This window comes from Camelus bactrianus, chromosome 28, assembly GCF_048773025.1.
Source record: "Camelus bactrianus isolate YW-2024 breed Bactrian camel chromosome 28, ASM4877302v1, whole genome shotgun sequence".
Classification (NCBI taxonomy): domain Eukaryota; kingdom Metazoa; phylum Chordata; class Mammalia; order Artiodactyla; family Camelidae; genus Camelus; species Camelus bactrianus.
Genome location: NC_133566.1, coordinates 8834244 through 8854753, shown reverse-complemented (window position 1 = coordinate 8854753; position 20510 = coordinate 8834244). Strand labels below are relative to the sequence as shown.

Here is a 20510-nt window from a genome sequence, read left to right as displayed (position 1 = left end):
TTACTTTGATAAATACTGAAGATGAGACTGAAGCAAAATGGACTAGAAAATAGATCGTGACAGGAAAATTGTATTGTGGAAAGGTTTCCCACAACAGAGGAGGTGTGAAGCTTGGCCAAGGCTAAGGATTCTTTGACTTTCAAACCACACTGACAGCACTTGTATAATACTCGTGCCTCAGGGACATCTTCAGTGCACACAGCTACTTACTGTGATAATCATGGCCTCTTCCTGGGGCCTTTCAGTTCCAAAACTTACGTAGCATGTATCTTTTTTTTTTCCCCCTTGGACACTTTTTATTTTGGTATCAGAGAGTTGTGAGGAAAGAGGGTTTTTTTTTGTTTTTTGTTTTTGTTTTTTTTTTACTTTATTTCTATCTCTGGTTCTGCATTAAGACTAAAATAATAGTTGAAATTCTTGAAATTTAGAAATTAAAATTCTGTTTCTCAAAATCCGTATTATAAAGAGATTCCTCTGTGTTTTCTAAATTATCCCATTACAAGTATATTCAAAACTCTGCATCTAACTGAAGAATACATGTTTTTCCTAAAATAACAGCCAGCTTTAAAAGTAGACTCTTAATAACAACCATATGATGAAACCTATTTCAGAATTCTTCTGTATTACAGTTTTAAAAAGTATGTCCAGTCCTCGTGTCCCATTCTAAAATTTCAAGTTTCAGACATTTTGTAGTATAGTTATTTACATATTCATCTTATAGCCCCTGCATCAGTGTACACCGCTAGAGATTAGGGAACGTAATTGTGCATTTCCTGGAGCACCTAGAATAAAGTCTTAAATGTAAGAAGCATTTTAGTATTTTTTGAATGTGAATGCATGAAGAGACATGGAATTCTGCATCATGCTGCACGTACTGTAACATGCACACTCTATCATAATGAAATCTGTTTGATGGTACAGGTAATATAATATGCGTACTATGTCATAATGAAATCTATTCAAATTCTAAAAATATGACTTAAATTTCTATTCCCTTTATTTAGGCTGTAAAAGTTCAGTTGTTATGAGAGGAAGTATGTCATAAATGCCAAGGAAGTAGATAAGAAGTATATGATAAGTAGGAAGAGGTTACAGTCTGTTTTTCAGTATCCACCAACTGTGAGCTTAGAATTTGAGATGAAAACTTTTTAACCTTCTTTTAGCCCCCTCTCATGTTCCATTAAATATATCTTTTCAAGCTATATATTATCCTTAGAATCCTGATTACCAGTTCTTTGTCTAGGTGGAAATTTGATATGTTAGGAACTTTCTAAAATCTATTTTTCTCTCTCTCTAGTAGTAATTTGCAGCGTTCAGGTAGTGAGAGATGACCATGTTCAATTGAGTGACTGAGAGTGACAAAATTTAACTCTCACTTATAGTAGTATTTACAAACAAACAGTTGTAGAGTAATACAGGTCAGCATTATTGGGGATACAGTATGAACAAAGGCCTTTGTTTTATATATATGTTTCATATATGTTGTATTTTGATATTTTTATAAAACTTGAAGAATAATATATATACTTGCATATATAATTTATGTTTTTATATATATAATAAAAAGGTAAAACAGAGGCTTTCACTCATAGTATATATATCCGTAACAATACTGATACATCCCTGATCCACTATACATAAATGCTGAAATATATGTATTTCTCCACATGCGTTGTTATACTTACATTTTCCTTTTTTTCTTGCCTGAAGTTTGTACTTGACTAGTCATGTGTCACTTTTTCTTTTCTTCCTCCTCCCCACTTTTTTGTTTTAATGATTTGCCCCAAACGTAATATTTTTGTGCAGAAAACACTTCTTCAGTGTCTGTTCTTTCAGTCCATCTCACTCTGCCTGTGTGAACGTATTTAGTGAAAGCTTTCTGTTTACTATGTGTGTGGCTTTCACTCATGAGTCATTGCCCCTTAGAATTTCTTTTGTTTTTATTCCTCTTTCTTAGAAGTAGCTGAATTTGAACAATCATTTGTCTTTAGCTTTTTGGCGAATGGAATAGAAGTAGCTTATACTGTTTGCTGTTCTAACTCATCCAAATAAGATACTGCTAAAAAGTAAACTCTCATATTTCCCCCATGAGAGATCATACACACATGTATAAATCATGCAAGCACATTTCAAAATATAACAATCACTTTAAATTTCTTAATGTTAGTTTTTTCAATAGGACTCTAAACTATCAGGGATAAGTTTTTGTTCTAGATCATTTTGGTCAAGAAAGTCTTGTAGTGGATACCATAGTGTTTGTATAATAATCAATGAGGGGTAAAGAATGTAACATTTTGGGACCCCTGAGGTCATCTGTCATAATCCTCAACCCATGAGAAGATGAAGGGTGGTAAATGACAGACCCAGGACTTGAATCCATATCTGAATGACTCCAAAGCCAGTGCTCTTTGTGTTAGATCATCTAGGAATGGGGAATGTTATAATTATTTTATTTAATTTCATATTTGTTGTTCTTAAAGCTGTTATTTTCTTCTCTAGAAAGTCCGGCATCCAAGATTCGCAAAGCTAATTCAGGCCTGGGAAGAACCCATGATAAACAGTAAGTTATTTGAAGACTGTCTTTTTGTGTTTTCACTGATGAGAAATTACAGATAATTCCATCTGCCATACCTTGTTTTCACTACAGCAGAGGCAGAAGATGGTGTTTTGAAACCAGGAACTAGCACCTTCTTTGAGGACAATAATTCTAATAATGAAAATGAAGATGCGGTTAGAACCTTTTCCCAACCATCAAGTGAAGTTTCAGGCTTTTCTCATCCTGCCTTCCCAGCACCGGCACCTCTCACGTCTTCAGCAGTCCTTGGTGTTACAGAGGTAAGTCGTTTTGTTTTTAACTTTTCCTTCCTGTGCTTTTTCACTTACCGTCCCCCTGATTCTCATGGAGATGAAAAGGATCCTACACAGGAATGGAAGTTCTCAAGATCACAGTAGAAAACAGTGTGATAACAAGAGAGGTACACGTGCAGGACTGAGATTTGTAAAGGTTGGTGGCAATAAACAGTTCTCAAATATGCCATTAAGAAAAGAAAGAATAAGAAAGCAACTGGAAAGAACGGCTGGAGGAAAGAACGGCTGGATGAATATGAAGATGGGCAGGGGTACAAAGGGGAAAGATTCATCTAATAAGGACAAGATAAATGAGTGTCAAAATGAGAGAGATTATTATACAAAAAAACCAGCAGAAATAGTGGGGTTAAGTGAGAGCAGGAACTCTATAGTACAAATTATGATAGAAATTATCTCAAATTCAAATTAAGAGAAGGAAAAGTCAGCTCATGGAAAAAAGTGCTCAGACTCTTCTGAAGGACATATAGCTGATTTTATAAACAGCAGAAAGAAAATTTGATCCTCACCTTTTTTCTTTTTGGTTATAGAAGTTTGTTTTTTAATTCAAATGTAGTTGTTGTACAGTATTGTATGAGTTACAGGTGTGCAGTAAAGTGATCGGGTTATACATACCTATGTATATATCTAATTCTTTTTCTTTCTTTTCCATTGTAGTTGTTTGTGAGATATTGAATATAGTTCCCAATGGAAGTTAGTTTTGAAGTTATTTCTTTTTTTAGAAATCCTCACATTTAAATTGATGAAGTGGTGTCTTATATTTAATCCAGCAAAGTTTGTCTCTCCATTCCGTCCCCAGTAACTGAGTTCTAGTTTTCCATGTGACTTCTCATGCTGTTTCACACCTCGACCTTTGGCTCAGGCTGCCCTTTTTAGAACCCCCTTCACGTCTGCTCTTTGCACTGGGTCTGTCGTTTAAGACACAGTCTGGTCTTCCCAGCGTTCCCGGAGCTATTGACACGCAGCAAGTCTCTTCTCTCCTTTGTGCCCTTACTGTGTCTGTTCACTGCAGGTGTAGAGCTGTTGAATGATACTTGTCTGTGTTGATTCATTTTCATGTGTCTCTACCTCCCCTAGAATATAGAGCAGAATCTGTCTTTTATGTAGATTGCCAGCTTCTCCCAGGGTAATGCCTATGATCTGATGCATACAGTAAATATATGTTGTCTTCCTGACTGAATGACCAAGTGTAGGAATATGATGTTTTCTGAAGTTGGGTTTTTGTTACATTTTGTTTTGTTTTTATAGGAAGAAACAACAAAGCCGAAAACTGGGGGAAAAGAGAATGGCACTCGGACTATCAACAGTGTTGTAAAGGAGCAAGCAGATCATAGCAAATTGATTTCTGTTGATGGAGTACACAAAAGTGACAGAGGTGGTAAGTCAGTGAGCATCTATGGATTTTCTTCTCTGTTTAAAACTAATATGGTTGGAGGGGGGAGGGTATAGCTCAATGGGAGAGCGCATGCCTAGCATGCACGAGGTCCTGGGTTCAATTCCCAGTGCCACCATTAAAAGAACAAAAAAGCTAGTGTAAAAAATCTAAAGTGTGTATAGATCCAAATATGATATCCATTTCTTAAGTGTTTTTCTTTTGCCATCTTCTTTCATAAATACCCCAACTACGACCAAGTTTTCTTCCAGAAAATGCTTCAACCTTCTGAAATTCTTTTCTGCCACTTTAATTTATTGACATATTCATGAATCAAGATAGACTTATATATATATATTTAAACTTCCCAGTGGTATGTGTTCTCATTAATGTATTCGTGACTGCATTTTGTAGGCACAACTTCAGCTTTAGGATTAGAAGAAAAGGAAGATGTCGAATCACCCTTGGATTCTGAGGTGCTGCCTTCTATTATTATTTTCAGATATAAGCATTGTGTGATATTAAAACATAAATGGAGGGATGTTTTGACTTCACTTTCTCACTTCTAAATTTTCCCAGCAAAATTTTTTCCTCATTTTAACCCACACTTAGTAAAGTCATTCCGTGCTACATGTCATACCACTGCAGAGTGCACTTCTGTTAATTTTCCAGACTCACGTAATGAAACTGGTGTATGTAGTGCAAAAGCCAAGGCTTAGAAGTCACAGGGGATCGGTTTGGGTTCTGAAGTTACCTTTTCTAAAAACTAAAAATAATTCTTGGTCAGCCTGTGACCAGATGTTTGTTTCTTTGTTATAAATGAATGTGTAAGACTCCTAGTGAGATTGAGAGAGAAACAGGTTGTACTAAAAAAAAAACAACGGTGTTTTTGTTTGTTTGTTTAACCACTTTGTCCTTGAAAAGACAGTGCCTGTGACTTGAAAGTACTATTATATTTGGATTGTCAAGTAGATCTGCAATGAACATTTCAGGAGAAGCAAAAGCATGGGGAATAGTAATAAATATGTGGGGTTAAAATACCAGCAGTTTGGTTTAGTGATGTTTTACTGAGGACAGCCCATTTTGGGTAGGGAAAATAGCGTGCACTGAGTACCTCTATGGCGACCGGACTTGAAGGAAGCTAAGTGCAGGGTAGTGATGACCTATTCCAAGGTGACAGCCATGGAAAGAGGTAAGAAGAGCCTGAACTCTTGGATCTCGGCAGCTCCTGCCTAGTGGCACAGCACTGTATTTGAAGTCAGCAGACGTAGCATCCTGGTTCTGACCCACTGTGGGATCTTGGAAAAACTTGTCTGACTTATTTGAATGTCAGTGACCTTGTTCAAAAACATGGTACTGATACCTACCTCTCAGGTTATGTGTCATGAACAAAACTGGTAACAAATGTGAAAACACGTTGTCAACTGTAAAGGGTGCTATAGAAATGTAAGAGAATGAGCACAGTGGCCACTAGGGACCTAGTGAAATGCTGAGGACACTTTTTTAAAATCTGAAGGACAATAAAATGGGAAAGTTAGAGTGGGCGCGGGGATTTCTCATTTGGGCTATGTTGAGTGTCGGTAGACTATTATCGGACATCTCCGATAGGTATATAGTGCTTTGGTACTTGAAGCCCTCTGGGGAATTTAGACGTTTTGACCTTAAATAAATTCCTGTTCCTGAACACCAGCTATGCACCAGGCAGTTAGACACTGAATGTAGCAGTTGAGGGGTTAGGCTGTAGTGGCAGGAACAGAAGAATAAACAGGAACCCTTTATCAGGGACAGTAAGTCCTTCACATAAGGAACGTGGAGAGCGTTAGGTTAGACAACAGTGGGGGAGTTTGTAGTTAGGACGGGGGTGGAGTAAGGGTGGAATTTAGGTAGTCAGAAAAGAGCTGAGTGTGACCAAAGCTGCCAGATGATGGACAGGAAGGAGCCAGTCACACAAAGGTCCAGGGGAGGGATGTTCCAGACAGAACAGCGGGTCCCGTCTGCTCATCACGGTGCTCCAGCATCTTGGAGTGGCCAGGAAGCAGCGAGTGGGTAACCGTCCTTAGAATCACTGTTATTGCTGTGTGTAGAGAAGAGAGAATGTGCATCATAAGGGCCTGGCACATGCGGGTGGTCGCTAAACAGTGTTCTTATTCTTCCCTTGTTAAAGTAAAGCTTATGGTACTTTTTTGAAGAGCTGCATAGCTACATTTAAAATTTTTCTGCTGTTAATTTAAACAAATGTTTTTCTTTCTACTTTGGTACTTTATTCAACTATTTTCCCTATCAATAAAAGTTTTATCAAATAATAGATTCTGCTAAGCCTTTGTTTACTGAAATGTAGCAGTTTCCACAGTGTTCTGTTAATACTCAACATGACAGACTCGAAGGCTTCTTTTCATGCCATGTGTGTTATTTTAATACTAAACACAATATGTGTACTAAGAAACATTTTAAATTTATAGCACATTTATTAAAGAATATTTAAATATGTATATTTTAATTGTATTTTTTATTGAAGTGTAGTCAGTTTATAATGTTAGCTTCAAGTGTACTGCAAAGCAATTCAGTTACACATATAAAAATACATATTTTTTTCAAACGTCCTCTTCTTTTGTCGAGGAATGCAAAATGGAATTAGGTGTTTTGAAGTTAATTCTTTGTTGAAATCTGCATGTAAGTCAGTATTTTGTCTGTGAAAATATTTGCTCTAGATTTCCATGCTCAGTTTACAGAGTCAAAAGCCAACTGAAGATAAAAGATAGACTTGATCTGAAGAGTGTATATGAAATTTTCTATTTAAATGTTTGGGTTTCCAGGATATGCTTATTTTGTTTTCGAGTCTAATTGCTTTTGAAGTAGGAAATTAAAAAAAGAATAATAAGGTAGGAAACGCAGGTATTTTCTTAGAAAGGGATCAGGAAATCTTTATGTAATTCATTATTAATATTAATTTTAACAGAGTATCTCCGAGATTCAACTTCTGAACTGTGTTGATAATTTATCTGGAGCTGCAGGTCGAGGAGAAAAAAATACATTAAATGGACAAATAGAAAGTAAGTACTGTATTTTATTTAAAAAAAGTCATTTTACAGAACGTTGATTTAAAACATGGATTTGGATCTATTCTCTCAGCCAAAGAAAATCACCTGTTGAACATATAGTGAGAAAAAAGAGGAGAAAAGGAAGTAAATTGTATATCTTACCAGGTGTCAGCAACAGATTAAACTAGAATGCTGTTTAAGGAGCTCAGTTGTTAGCTTTCTTTCAAGATGCTCTGTGACCTGAGGACAGTCAGGAAACCAGGAGGAGGGAAGGAGGGAGTGAAGAATGAGGGAGGTAGAGAGGAGGGGACTAAATGAAGGAAAAAGGGGGGGGTCCCTGGCAGGAGTTGGTAATGTAGAATAGTTCTTTAGAAGAAGGAAGAGAAGAGTGTTTGAAATGAGACGGGTATGAAGTGAGCTGCTTCCAGCACCAAAGCTTGTCCGGGAAGCACAGCAGGATGTCTCACTCCCTCGTCCCCCCGACCATTAGGAAGGCCGCGAGGACGGCGGTACCTGATCACGCAGAGCTGGGTGTGCCTGCCGTGGGTGAGCACAGGCGTGTGTGGTCAGCTGTCAATGTCTGGACCTTTGTGTCATGCAGCGTGTTGCTGCCTTATAGGATGGTGTCTCATAGGCCAACAGAAGAGTGGGAAAGAGGAAGAGAGCAGGGTGCCTTCCGGGGAGGTCAGGGGAGCTGGAGCCTGGTAAAGAGTCCCCTGAAAAGTCTGCAACTCCTGATGCAGCTTTTGGGGAAGTGTTAGAGTGAGACGCATGCGGCTGGATTTCAGAGGGATGAGTTAAGTCCGAGTGCTGTAGAAGCAGACTCGGTATAGACTGGAGTTTCTCAAATTTTAGTCACCTGGGGACCCAGTGAAAAGTGCACATTCTGAGCAGTGGGTCTGCGTTTCTAACAAGCTCTTAGGTGATGCCCTTGTTTCTGGTCTTCAGATCACACTCAGAGGGTAGACTTGTGTTTAGGGGAGTCTGGAAGAAGAACCACTGGGGAGTTAAAGACAACAGCAACAAGGAAAAGCATGATTTTGTTTTTCTTTCTGAGCACGTTCATAGCCAGAGGGAGGCAAAGAGTTGAAGTAGAAATTAGAGATGTAAGATAGTGCTGCTAAGCAGAGAGGAAAAAGAAGTGGTGGGGATCGTCCATCAAAAGAATAGAAAAGGGGAAGAATTAAGACCACAGATGTAGAGGTACCTTTGAAGAGGAAAGTGAAAGGAAGGAAGGAGGAAAAAAAGGCAGCAGGTAGGTGATTTTGGAATTGAGGAGGAAACTTGAGAGAACTCCTTTTCGATGGCGTCAGTGTATTTGCACTGAAGCCAGATTAGATCATTGCCACTCCAGAGAATACTGGAATCAGGAGGGGGCCTAGAATTGGGGTAAACCACAGCCACTCCTCCTATCAGGCTTCGAAGATATATGTTGTATTGGTATTTGTTATTCAAATGAGATTAACTTGAATATGAAGCATTGACTGCTTTTTTCTTTTGTTTGTTTAAGGATACCTAATTTTTTGATAAGATAGTTGTTTCACAAAAATCCTTGTAAACATTAGCCTGATTTACCAAACCAAACTAATTTTGGAAACAAAAGAAATTAATAGGGTTCATTCCATAAATGCTAACGTTGTTATTTTCAGTGAATACGGCACAGGTTTTGAAATATAAAAGACTTTTAGTATCTAATAATTCTGTGGCAATTAAAATTTTTTTTGATCACCAGATTTCAATATTGAAAACTCAGTATACATTCTTTCTTGCATGAGTGGATCAAGAAACTTGGATGGCTAAAGGATCCAAGAAATGTAGGCATACCAACAGCCCATGTGGGTATGGGAAAAATATTTTTATGAGCTAGTATTCTACAAGTGTGTATCCAAACTGATCAATTCACAACACTTCCTCTGATGAGAAGTGAATTGCACATGCAAATGGACTGCCGTCACAGCTGTGGACTTCCTAAATCGCAGGACAAATTGAAGAGTATGATAAGTACTTGTAGTCTAATGGTGTCAGTCGCATTAAAGATGTGCTGCTGCATTTTACCGTCAGCTTTCACATTTGTCTTCTTGGAGCCGTGACTTGTTCCTCTGATTGGAGATCGCGTTTCTCCTCCTCAGGCAGCAAGTTCACACTGGTACATGTGCACGTTTCTGTTTTATAAATAAGTCACTTGAAACATAATCGTACTTTTGAGATCTTAACTGCATGTTCTGTTAAGCCTGTATTCCTGCTCTTTATTGAGTGTCTATAATGGACTGATGTTTCTGTCTTGTTGCTGTCCTAAATGCCCCTGAAAAACAAAACACCGAAACCTAACGTGTCCATTTCCAAAGCAAGCACGAGGATTGCGCTCAGTGCTAACTGTATGAATGGATAGTTGGCTTTCATATTTACATATAATTGATTATGTGTCCCTTTTGGCTTTTAGATTCTACTGAAAAATATCCTCACTTGAAGGTAAAAACTTTTATACTTTTATCTTGATTTTTTTTTTTTAATGAGGGTACTGGGAATTTAGCTTAGGACCTCATGCACTGCTAAGCAGGCACTCTACCACTGAGCTAGACCCCCCCCCGAATTATTACTACAGATTGTATCAAATGTACATTATTAGTCGGTTTGTTTCAAAAACCATTCAGCCTGCAGTTGGAGTGAAAGATTCTGTTCCTAATAAAGCAGGAGAAATGAAGAATTTACAAACATTCAAATCAGGTAAATTTTGCAATACAAATTTAAGTCTGAAGAGAAGTACAGTCTTCTTATTCCTAATTCCTTTTATTTCTTCAAATTTAATTGAAAGATGACATAAATAAGGCAGATATTATTGGTATCCATGTTTGAAAAATATATATAAGCATAAGAAATAGACTTTTAAAATGTCAGCTTTGACTTGGATGTTTCTGTTGAGGTTGGGAGACACTAAAGTGTTCAGCTTGGAGTCCCTATACTTCTCAGGGATTCTGAGAGATTGATTATTAGGTTCTAAGATTTTTCCAGAGTTTTAAAATGCTTAATTGAATTCTGACTTTTATGTAGGGTAAAGCTTCACTTGCTAACATGTCAGTCATATTTCACTTTATTTCATCTAGTGCTATCACATTGATGATATTTATTTATTTCTGTATTTATTTATTAATGAAGGTCCTAGGGATTGAACCCAGAACCTTGTGCATGCTAAGCATTGCTCTACCACAGAGTTATTTCCCTAGCCCAAAGGTCTTAAGCCAACTGGATGTTTTGATTAGCATGCTCTCTCTCTCTCTCTCCCTTTCCCTCTCTCTCCCTCTCTCTCTCTCTCTCTCTGTGTGTGTGTGTGTGGTGTCTTTGATTATTAAAAATGATGGAAGTAATTAGTCCTACCTTAATGTTTGGTAGATACGATCTTTTAAAACAATAATCCTAAAAGTTTTTGGATTTAGGATATTTTTTATACTATTAAAAATTATTGAGAATTCTGAAGAACTTTTAAGTGGGTTGTATCTATTGATGTTTAGTATATTAGAAAATAGAACTGAAAGATTTAAAAAACAAGCACACACAAACATTCCATTAGCCATTAGAGCTATGATGTTATCACATGTCATGTGTCTGGAAACCTCCACTGCACACTTAACAAAAAATGAGAATGAAAATAGCATTCAGTATTATTGTGAAAATAGTTTTGACCTCCTGGACTCCCTAGATGGAGGGAACATGGGGCTTCAGGGCTTCTCAGATGACACTTGAGAACTGCTGTTTTAAACAGGGTTCATGGGTGTGAAATAATAAAGGGGCCCTTGTGATGAAGTGGGCTTTAAAGTTCACTTATACATTTCTTGCCTTTTTTTCTTTAACTTGTCTTAAAAAGTTTGAATCTGACAACTTAATTCTTTTTAAAAAAGGAAAACATTTTTGTTACATATTTTCTGTCTCGTGGCACTCTGTACTCTTTGGACCTAGTTTGTACCTAGATTTACCCTATTTTTATATGGAAAAAATTAGTCACTCAAGGCTATCCTTTCTTATATAAATTTATGATGTTTATCCACGGCTTAAGGTAAGAATTCTGAAGATATTGGTACATTGAGGAAAGACTGTCTCATTGTAATTTAAGTAGTACCATTCAGTAAAAGTTTTCTTAAAGCCCACGTCTCTAGGACTCAATACTGTCATGCATATTTAAACATCCAGTAAATGGCTGGTTAGACATACATTTTGTTAATGAAAAAATTCATATGTTGAAGAATCATAATTATTCTTAAAGCTCTTATGGAATATTGACTGTTTTATAGAGAGTGATGAGTGAATCCAAATTAGTAATACTAGAAAATTAAACTTAGAAAAAAGAGACAGTGGTTCCCTATATGAACAGCAATGACATGTAAAGTACAACCAGCTGGGAAGGAGCAGTGTGTTTGGGGGAGAGGAGGGCGTGGGGCTGCTGCTCTGGGAAGAGAATTTGTAAAAGTTTGTATTGTTATTCACATTCTAATAAGTGGAAACTTTGTTTTCAGGTTCTTCAGACTGGGATTCTACTAGTCTGAGCCTCAATAATAAGGCTGGTCAAAGAGCCGAGCATTTGAAAGTTGACAAATGTCCGTTGGTATCACAATCAGTGACCACAAACCAGTCAGCACCCACAGAACTGAGGCAGACGGCCCTGGTAGATAAAGACCGGGTGAATATTGGAGCCGTGTCTCTGTCAGAAAATGCAGCGCTCCGTGGCCTGTGTGAGTCACAGCTGCCAGAGAAGAGAAGCAGCAAAGAAGGTAATAAAGCAGCATAGAGAACTAGCCATAGTCTACCTGTGCGTGGCTTCACCACACTCCGACTTTGCAGAAATCATTTTGTGGCAGGATCTCCTTTGTGTTTACTCCTTTTATGCAACCTACAACCAGACAATACCTTTTGGCATGACATTTACATTCATCCTCTTACCAAAGCAACATATTAAATAGCAAAGAGAATTAGGTGAAAGTAAGTTCGTTCTGAGTAGTATTTAGCACACTCCTGAGAGTGGGTAGGAGGATGATGTCTAGAGCTTTGTGAGTAGTTGGGAAACCTAGGTGGACATCCAAAGATTCCCTTCTCAAAGTATGGTTTCTTAGCTTTATTTTTATCTAGCTCTGAATTTATAAATATTTGTTATAGCTATAGTCAGTGTAACTGAAAAAGCACCTCTGCAACTAAATATCAAAGTATTTCTAGTATATTCTGTGCCTTTTTGTATTTTAGAAGTGGCTTTCCCAGCAGTAGTGGCAGTCATTGGGATTTTGCTACACAGGACTTCCTTCTTAACTGTGTCCACACAGTATATCAGCTTGTTTTTATTATTTTTAATGGATTGATGGGTCGAAAAGGATATTGGTTTTTAAGGAGTGCTTTATCACTTAAAAATAATATATGGGATATCAATTCTAATTCTTCTAGGATACCCAGTCTGTTGATTAACCATATCTAATATGTGTTCTACTTTATATACCAATGAATTTAGTGCCTTAATCAGTGATATAATCAGAGCTGTAGTAATGTCATACAATATTTTTTCTGCTCCTATAGTTTTATCTTTTCTTTCCTTACCTGCAGAATTAATGTTGTATTTACAAAAGATTCTCAGTTATCTCCTATAGTAGTGACTACAAGCTCTAAACTCAAAGTTTTTCTAATAAATACTGTTTATACACAGATACTTTTAAGAGTTTGTCCTCTACAGCATGGGAGCAAAGAGGATAGACATGTAAAGAAATAGTTTACAGTTCAGCTGGTGAAGACACACTAGAAAAATCTGTGAGGTACCAAGGTAGCTCCAAGGAAAGAGATCCCTGTGTCTCTGTGGAAAGACAGCTGCAATCAAGGAGGACTTCACAGAGCAGCTGAGTCTTCAAAGAGGAAAAGGAACTTGTCAGAACAATAGAGGGAAACATTTCAGGTTAAGGAAAGATAAAAGCATAAAAAGTAACAGTAATTTTGGAAACCACGAATAACATTGCTCTTGAAGCTTGGTATGTTGTTCAAAAGGTACTGTTAGGAGGGGAGAATAGAGTCTATCGTGACTTTGTATATTTCTACTGTATTTTTAAATTTTGTTTTATTTCTCTTTGTTTTGTTCATGTCTGGTGAATCAATTTGTGAGTGAAACTTTGAGATGTTTGTATGCCTTTATCTGGTAACATCTAGTATTTCCCAAATAGTTTGTTGAAGTTTTAGATAGTTAGAAGTAGTTCTTAAAGAAGTAAATATCCAGCTAAAGATTAAGCTTAATTTAAACTGTCAATTGATGAAACGTTTATGTTTTTATAAAGATGATGCCTTTTATCTAGCCGTTCTAAGTAGTGAAGTTTAACTAAGCATATTCATTTTTCAGCAGACCCAGACTTCCAAAGGGCAGCTGAGGAAGAGCAAGAAAGACTTGATGGGAGTGAAAACAACCTCTCACAGGTATGTGAAAATGTAAGTTTAAGCTTCTGGTTTGTATTGTTTTCTGTGCTTTAATAACACAGTTATTCAAATTCAAAAGAAATTGCCTTTCAGACTAGACTTTTAGAGTCAATAAATAATTAATATTTAGTTTTGAATAGCATTTTATCTAATTACAAAACTTAAAAGTATTGTTAGGATCTATAGCAATTTATAGTTAAACTTTATCCTTGGAATTGAGGCAAAAAACCTTCCTGAATATTGTTTACTTCTTCCATTTTTATAACTTCCACACATGATAAAGAAGGTGATATCAAACATTAAATCATGTAATATAAGCAATTGAAATTGTAACTAATATAACAGTGATGGCCACCGAGTTAGTTTCATGTAAGGAACAGTCATTCCCAGTGGTCCAAAATTTGCAGTTTCAAATTGCAAGTCATTGATGCCAAGATGAAAGATTTCTTCTGTCTTGTGATCTCTATGTAATCGATTTCAGAATCTACAATCAGGGAGAGAATAGGGGTCATAGAGTCAACCCAACTGCCTAGTAAGAGAATCAAACCTTCCAGGGTTGGACCTTTATTGTTAGGGAAGAAACAAAAACTTTCTAATTTATTTCATTTCAGGGTAGGAAACCAGTAAATATTATTAAAAATGCTTTCATTCACTCTCACTAGTGAATGTTAGAGTATAATATAACTCAGTGGATGCAGAGAATACATATTGAGATAGATCACTATCATAGTATATCGTTTGCATTAAAATTCAGGAATTTGTTCCTCTTTCTGATTGATGCTAATTGATTTTGGCACCTAATAATTTACAGTTTGCTTATTCTCCAGTTATTAGTCCTTAAAAAAAAATCTTTACATGCACTGGAGGGGCTCACTATTTAAAGTACGAGAGGTGAAATATTTTTTAGTGAGGAAATCTTTGTAATGTTAAAAATCTAATCTCTTAATTCTTGGTAGATTTAACACGTGTGAATTGTTTAGTTCAAACAAACAGTGACAAAGTTAGGTTTCTGAGTTCCTGTTTTTCTCCTATTTCAAGGCTAAGGCAAGTTATGTTTCACTTCTTAGTTTGTGAGTAGCCCAACATAGATTACGAAGTTTGTTAAATTTTAATTATTTTCTAATTTTTCTTTATCTGTACTTGACTACTTAAGGATAAATATGTTTCACAAGCACGTACTGTGAAAGAAAAGAAATCTGAAGATCAAATCAACCAGATTAATCTTTCACTTGTGCATCTGCAAAAAACGCCTAGAGAACCAGAAGTGAATAAGGAAAATGACAGAAAGGACGTACCTGTATCTTCAAAACATTCTTGTGTGGAGAAGCATGAGGACATGTGGGTCAAACAAGGCAAATTCGACTGGAAACATAATTCAGAATTTATCACAAAGAAGTCAAACCAGAAAATGAGTAAAATCCATGAAAAAGGCAAAATTACTTTTCATCGTAAGGTAGTGCCGCTACCTGACAACTCTGAACTACATGGTGACTTAAAGGAACTACCTTCCAACGTGACAGATAATACATTTGATTTTGAGGAAAAGGATGCACCTGGAGCCTCTGTCTCTATAGGATTCCAGGCAGTCTCTGAACACAAAGAGCCCAGTCTTGAAAATGTATTTGCATGTTATTCCAAGTCTGAGTCAAGAAAGTATGGTTGCCAGTCATCTTCAAAACTTTATTTAAATGAAAATAAGTTGGATGAAAATGATAAGCCAGACATTGAACACGTTTTTAACAAAACTGAGGAGAGTTTTCGTAATGACAGAGAAAATGAAGTAAGGAACCGAGTTCCATTTACAGTGAATGAAGACCAAGAATTTGCCACAAAAAGAAAACCAAAAAGGAGCCAAAATACTCACTGGAAATCAGACATTGGACATGCACCTCAGGTAAGTGACCCAAAAAGCCTTTTTGGTTTGTGGCTTGACCTCTCCAGTGAGATGAAACACATGATTCAAATAGAAAGTCACAATATGTCTGCTGTTTCAAATACTTGTAAGAAAACCAAACCAATACAAGACCAGCTCCAGAAGCCATTGCTTGCAGATAACTGCGGTGCTAGTAATTCTAAAATCATGGACCCTGAATTAGGAAATGTGAGTTCTCCATCAAATGGTAACAGAACATCCAAAGTATATCTAAAAGAGTTACACCAAGATATGGAAAGGTTTAACAATGAGGTAGGCATGTTACAAGTAGAATTCCTGGCTTTGGAAAAAGAAAATTCAGCTTCAAAAAGAGGTAGAGATTCCTTTGCTACTGCTCTTGTTTTTTTTCTCTATATCAATAATCTCTTCCATTCTGATCCATACTTGATCTGATTTTCCACTTAGGAAAATAGCCTATGTATAAAACGGGGTCATCTAAATATGTAATCGTGTAGAAACAGACTATTTCTGCCATCTAAATAACAGGAACTCAGGGAAGTATTTTCCTGGGTTTTGTTCCTTAATCAACCTAAGTCTCTGTGCCAGTCTTTCGTATGAAGTGGGAAAGTAATTTAGCTTTGTGCCACATGACCTTCTGAGCCGGAATAAACGCAAGTGAAATAGCTTAAGAAATATAATAAGCTCAAGGGTTTTGTTTTTTTGTTTTAATCTATTGGCTTGAATGTAAGTTGCACATCCATAGAATGGGAAGGAAGCAGTGACTGAGAGAAGGGATATAAGCACGTGCTCTCACTAAACTGATCCGTGTGTTGTGCGTTAGTGAGTGCAGGCTTCTCTGTTTTACTGATCACTGGACACTTAGAATTCCATCATGGCCACTTTGAGATATTCTTAAGAATACATGTGCTCCCACATACTCTTGAGTCACCACTTCCGGGTGTTTCTGTTGAGGCAGATACTTACATTATATTATTTAATAAAATGTAGGAAGTTTTGACATGTATGATTCTATCATATAGGTAGTATGAACCCTCAGCAAAAAAAATTCACTATTTATCTCCAAAGGAGAAAACTTGAGTTTTGAGAAACTTGAGTCTTGAGATGCACTGAATGATTTTTTTTAGTTCTAGTAATAGATTTTTAAAATGTGTGTGTTCTTTTGTGTGAGGTGCAAAGAGTGTTAAAGATGGAAATCTGAAGGTGTTCCCCTTTAATAGAAAAAGGAGATGAGCCCTGCCCCCAACTTTGCCGAAGTCACACTTATCTGATCAATTTGATGAATTTATTTGGTAGCTTATTAGATTTAGTGTTACAGAATTGTATCATCTCTTTTGACACCGTAAAATGCTGGGGAATACTGCTTTAGGGAACTTGGACAAATCACTTAACCTTTCTTGGTTGTGTTCCCGTTTTCAGTAAACAGTGGGGCTAAGGTAGATCTCTCATTACTCCTATGCCGTCTAGTTATAAAATGGCCATGGTTATTGAATGTGAAATTAGGAAGCATTATTCCTTCTGCAGAATTCCACACTAACTGGCAATTCATCAGTTTCACTCTGCTCCTTTCGATAAACATGGGTTTATATGTTTTATTAAACACCACATTTTGATACCCCGGGATCCAAATGAAACAAGAATTATAAAAAGTAGTGGGGAAAGGATAGCTTTAGCACAGAAAGAAGAATGTTTCCTTTCTGTTACTGAAGCACCAATGTTCGACATCTTCTAAATCTGGCTGTTTAATACAAAATCTTGGTGGTAAAGACAGAAGAGGACAAATTTTATGCCTTTGTCTTTCTATTTCTCTGTCTCTGCCATTCACATGGGGAAGAGTGGATGTAAGAGCACAACATTCAGAAAGTCCTTTTTGAAATTTTGGAAATTCTGTTTCTTTTTCTCAAACAGAAAGAAGCAGAATTTACAAACATTCCAATGACTTGAAATGATAAAAATTAAAATAAGCACAAAAATATCTTAATCAATTGAAATCAGGGCAAACTCTGAGTCAAATGATAAAGTGAATGATAACAAAGTCTTTATAATGAATAAAGTAATAATTACCCTTTGTATCAAACTTTCACTGAAGGTTGAAGTAGAAGAGAACAGGAGCAAAAGTGGTGAACTGAAAGGATCAGAAACCATATGTGATGGCAGCTATCATGAAGGATTAACTCAGCAGAGGAAGAGGGGAAAAACTGATGACCAGCGGTTTCCTGCTCTGCAGAAAGGAGATTCTGATAGGTAAGCCTATATCAGTATTCAGCAGTAGGTAATTATTCTTTTCCTAGATGTTGTTCAGAATTTCTTCCCAGACTCATCTCTCTACTTGCTTCCATATATTTTGTACTCTTCCTTCCAGGTTCCTAGGACACACCTAAATGCCATGTGCCTAATCTTTGTGCTCACATTCTAATCTCTTAATCTCTTAAGTAGAATAATTTCCTCCTGTCTCTTTTGCTCATGATTCCTGTTTATTTCCCCTCTTCTGTAAAGCCTTCCTCATGCTCACTTTACTTTCATATGTCAGCTGTTGCGTATCACATTGTATCAATTGTAAATCTGTCTTTGAAGCAAGAATTTGTGTTTCCTTGCATATGGTTGGCACTTGTTAACCATTTTGTGAATTAATAAATGATTGAAGATGGGTAAGAGTTGGAATTTTACAAAAATTGGTTTTTTTTAAATTTATCAGTAGAATTATATTTTAAAAATAGGCTTTTTTATGGATTGTTTTAAAGTAGCTGTCCTGGCTTGCACATGAAGGGAGTAAAGAGTGAAAGTGGAAAACGGACATTAAAAGCATCTGTGACTTCACGTGTATTTGCGAAGACTGCCTCGCTGGCTGGTGGTCTCCTACACAGGAATGACAACAGCAGTTTAAGTGAAGGAGATCAAGGTTGTGGCAGGTAAAACCTACAAATTCTTTATTTCTAGCTGAAGACGTATTAGCAGTGATTACCTTCTCTGGAAATAGAACAGCAGCATATAGTGCACAGGCCAAAGCAAGAGGATTCTCACCTGTGTCGGAGGAACTCTGCCGAAAGGCTAAGATGAGGACAAGTGCCTTTGACCGGAAGTAGTTTCTGTAATACGTCCCCAGGGAAGCCGGGCTGCAGTGAATCAGTGTGAACAGCCCCTCAGAGGACATTCCCTGGGAAGGCAGGAGAGGACTGGGTGATAACTGAAGGGGAACGTGGGGCTCGTGGGGGTTCCCTTTCTTTTTTTAATGATGAGATGATAGTTTGTAGGGGATGTCTCTGTGCTGTTGGATGCGATTCCATAGAAGACGTGTTTTTCAATTTAACTTTGTTTGAATTTCTGATATTAGAAAGTGTATTGATTGTACTGTTATCTTTAAAATACTGTAGTAAAGTATTCATGTATGGTATTGTTGTAAGGCTTATTCATTAGTTCTGAAGCGTAATATTCTTACACAATTGAATATGCAGATAATGACTTTAAAGTTACACCATTGTCCATAGATTTTTTAAAAATTGTATACTCATAATGACTATACAAACACTTAGGCCATACTGAATAGGGTTTAATCATTCATTGATGATTCTAGATTTTATAGTGTCCTTGACAGTATCATCATGAGTGGCTATGGTTTTGTATGCTATTACAAAATACCAGATTATATTAACTTAATATTTGTTTAGATTCTAGGAAGAAGGGGAAGATTTTGTTTATATACGATAGAATAATAAACTGTTAATCTATCACAGATGATTACTTTTGGATTACTAAGTTCTAAATTAAAAAAGCCATCATGCTCCATAAGGACCTGTCAAATGCATGAACAAACAGCTGAATGGATAATGAATGCCCGCTGATTAATGTCTTTAGCAAAAGCAAATCTTTATTAAAAGTAGATTTCCAGTATTGCCTAGGTCTAAAGTCTTCTTATTTTTAAAAAATAGGTGTTAAGATTCAAAAATTATTATTATTATTTTAACATTTTTTTATTGAATCATAGTCGTTTTGCAATGTTGTGTCATATTCCAGTGTAGAGCACAATTTTTCAGTTATACATGAACATACATAGATTCATTGTCACATATGTTTTTCACTGTGAGCTACCTCAAGGTCTTGTGTATATTTCCCTGTTCTGTAGAGTATAATCTTGTTTATCTATTCTACATTTTGAAATCCCAGTCTGTCCCTTCCCACCCTCCTCCCCCTTGGCAACCACAAGTTTGTATTCTATGTCTATAAGTCTGTTTCTGTTTTGTATTTGTTTTGTTTTGCTTTTGTTTTTAGATTCCACATATGAGTGATCTCATATGGTTTTTTTCTTTCTCTTTCTGGCTTACTTCACTTAGAATGACATTCTCCAGGAGCATCCATGTTGCTGCAAATGGCGTTATGTTGTTGGTTTTTATGGCTGAATAGTATTCCATTGTATAAATACACCTACCACCTCTTCTTTATCGAGTCATCTGTTGATGGACATTTAGGCTGTTTCCATGTCTTGGCTATTGTAAATAGTGCTGCTATGAACATTGGGGTGCAGGTGTCATTTTGAAGTAGGGTTCCTTCTGGACATATGCCCTAGAAATTATTACTTATAATTATACCTAGACATAGAATAATAATAGAGATTCATTTACTACATTAGTTAAAAATGCTTAAAAGTAAATATCACTTTCTTAGCATACTGTGAAATGCAAGTATTGAAGCCAGATTGCCTGGGTTGGAATTCTGGGCAGACATAGGGGCTTCGACAAATGACTTAGCCTTTCTGTGCCTCATTTTCTTTCTGGGTAAAGTACCTGATGTATTACCTACCTCCCAGGATTGTTGTGAGGATTAAAATGTCTTTAAGACACGTAAAGTGGTGATAATAATGCACAGCAGTTGCACACTAAGTCCTCAAAAAAGCTGATGTCATGGTTATTAGAAAACGGTT

The 20510-nt window shown here is 36.6% G+C and overlaps 1 protein-coding gene across 9 annotated transcripts in view; it reads left to right on the top strand.

The window, feature by feature from the left end:
• The window catches only part of LOC141575481 (ankyrin repeat domain-containing protein 26-like), a 48894-nt gene that overhangs the window by 3950 nt on the left and 24434 nt on the right, over positions 1-20510 (top strand). For 2 of the 9 annotated variants that reach the window (XM_074354761.1, XM_074354767.1), the window contains exons 5-16: positions 2500-2560; positions 2648-2835; positions 4114-4243; positions 4652-4713; positions 7194-7287; positions 9716-9744; positions 9927-9999; positions 11781-12035; positions 13631-13716; positions 14858-15598; positions 17685-17839; positions 18337-18504. In XM_074354761.1, the coding sequence (XP_074210862.1) occupies positions 2500-2560; positions 2648-2835; positions 4114-4243; positions 4652-4713; positions 7194-7287; positions 9716-9744; positions 9927-9999; positions 11781-12035; positions 13631-13716; positions 14858-15598; positions 17685-17839; positions 18337-18504 (2042 nt within the window). Of the gene's footprint in view, positions 1-2499; positions 2561-2647; positions 2836-4113; positions 4244-4651; positions 4714-7193; positions 7288-9200; positions 9268-9715; positions 9745-9926; positions 10000-11780; positions 12036-13630; positions 13717-14857; positions 15599-17684; positions 17840-18336; positions 18505-20510 lie in introns of those variants that run through there. The other 7 variants (XM_074354762.1, XM_074354763.1, XM_074354765.1 and 4 more) reach the window with 7 other exon arrangements.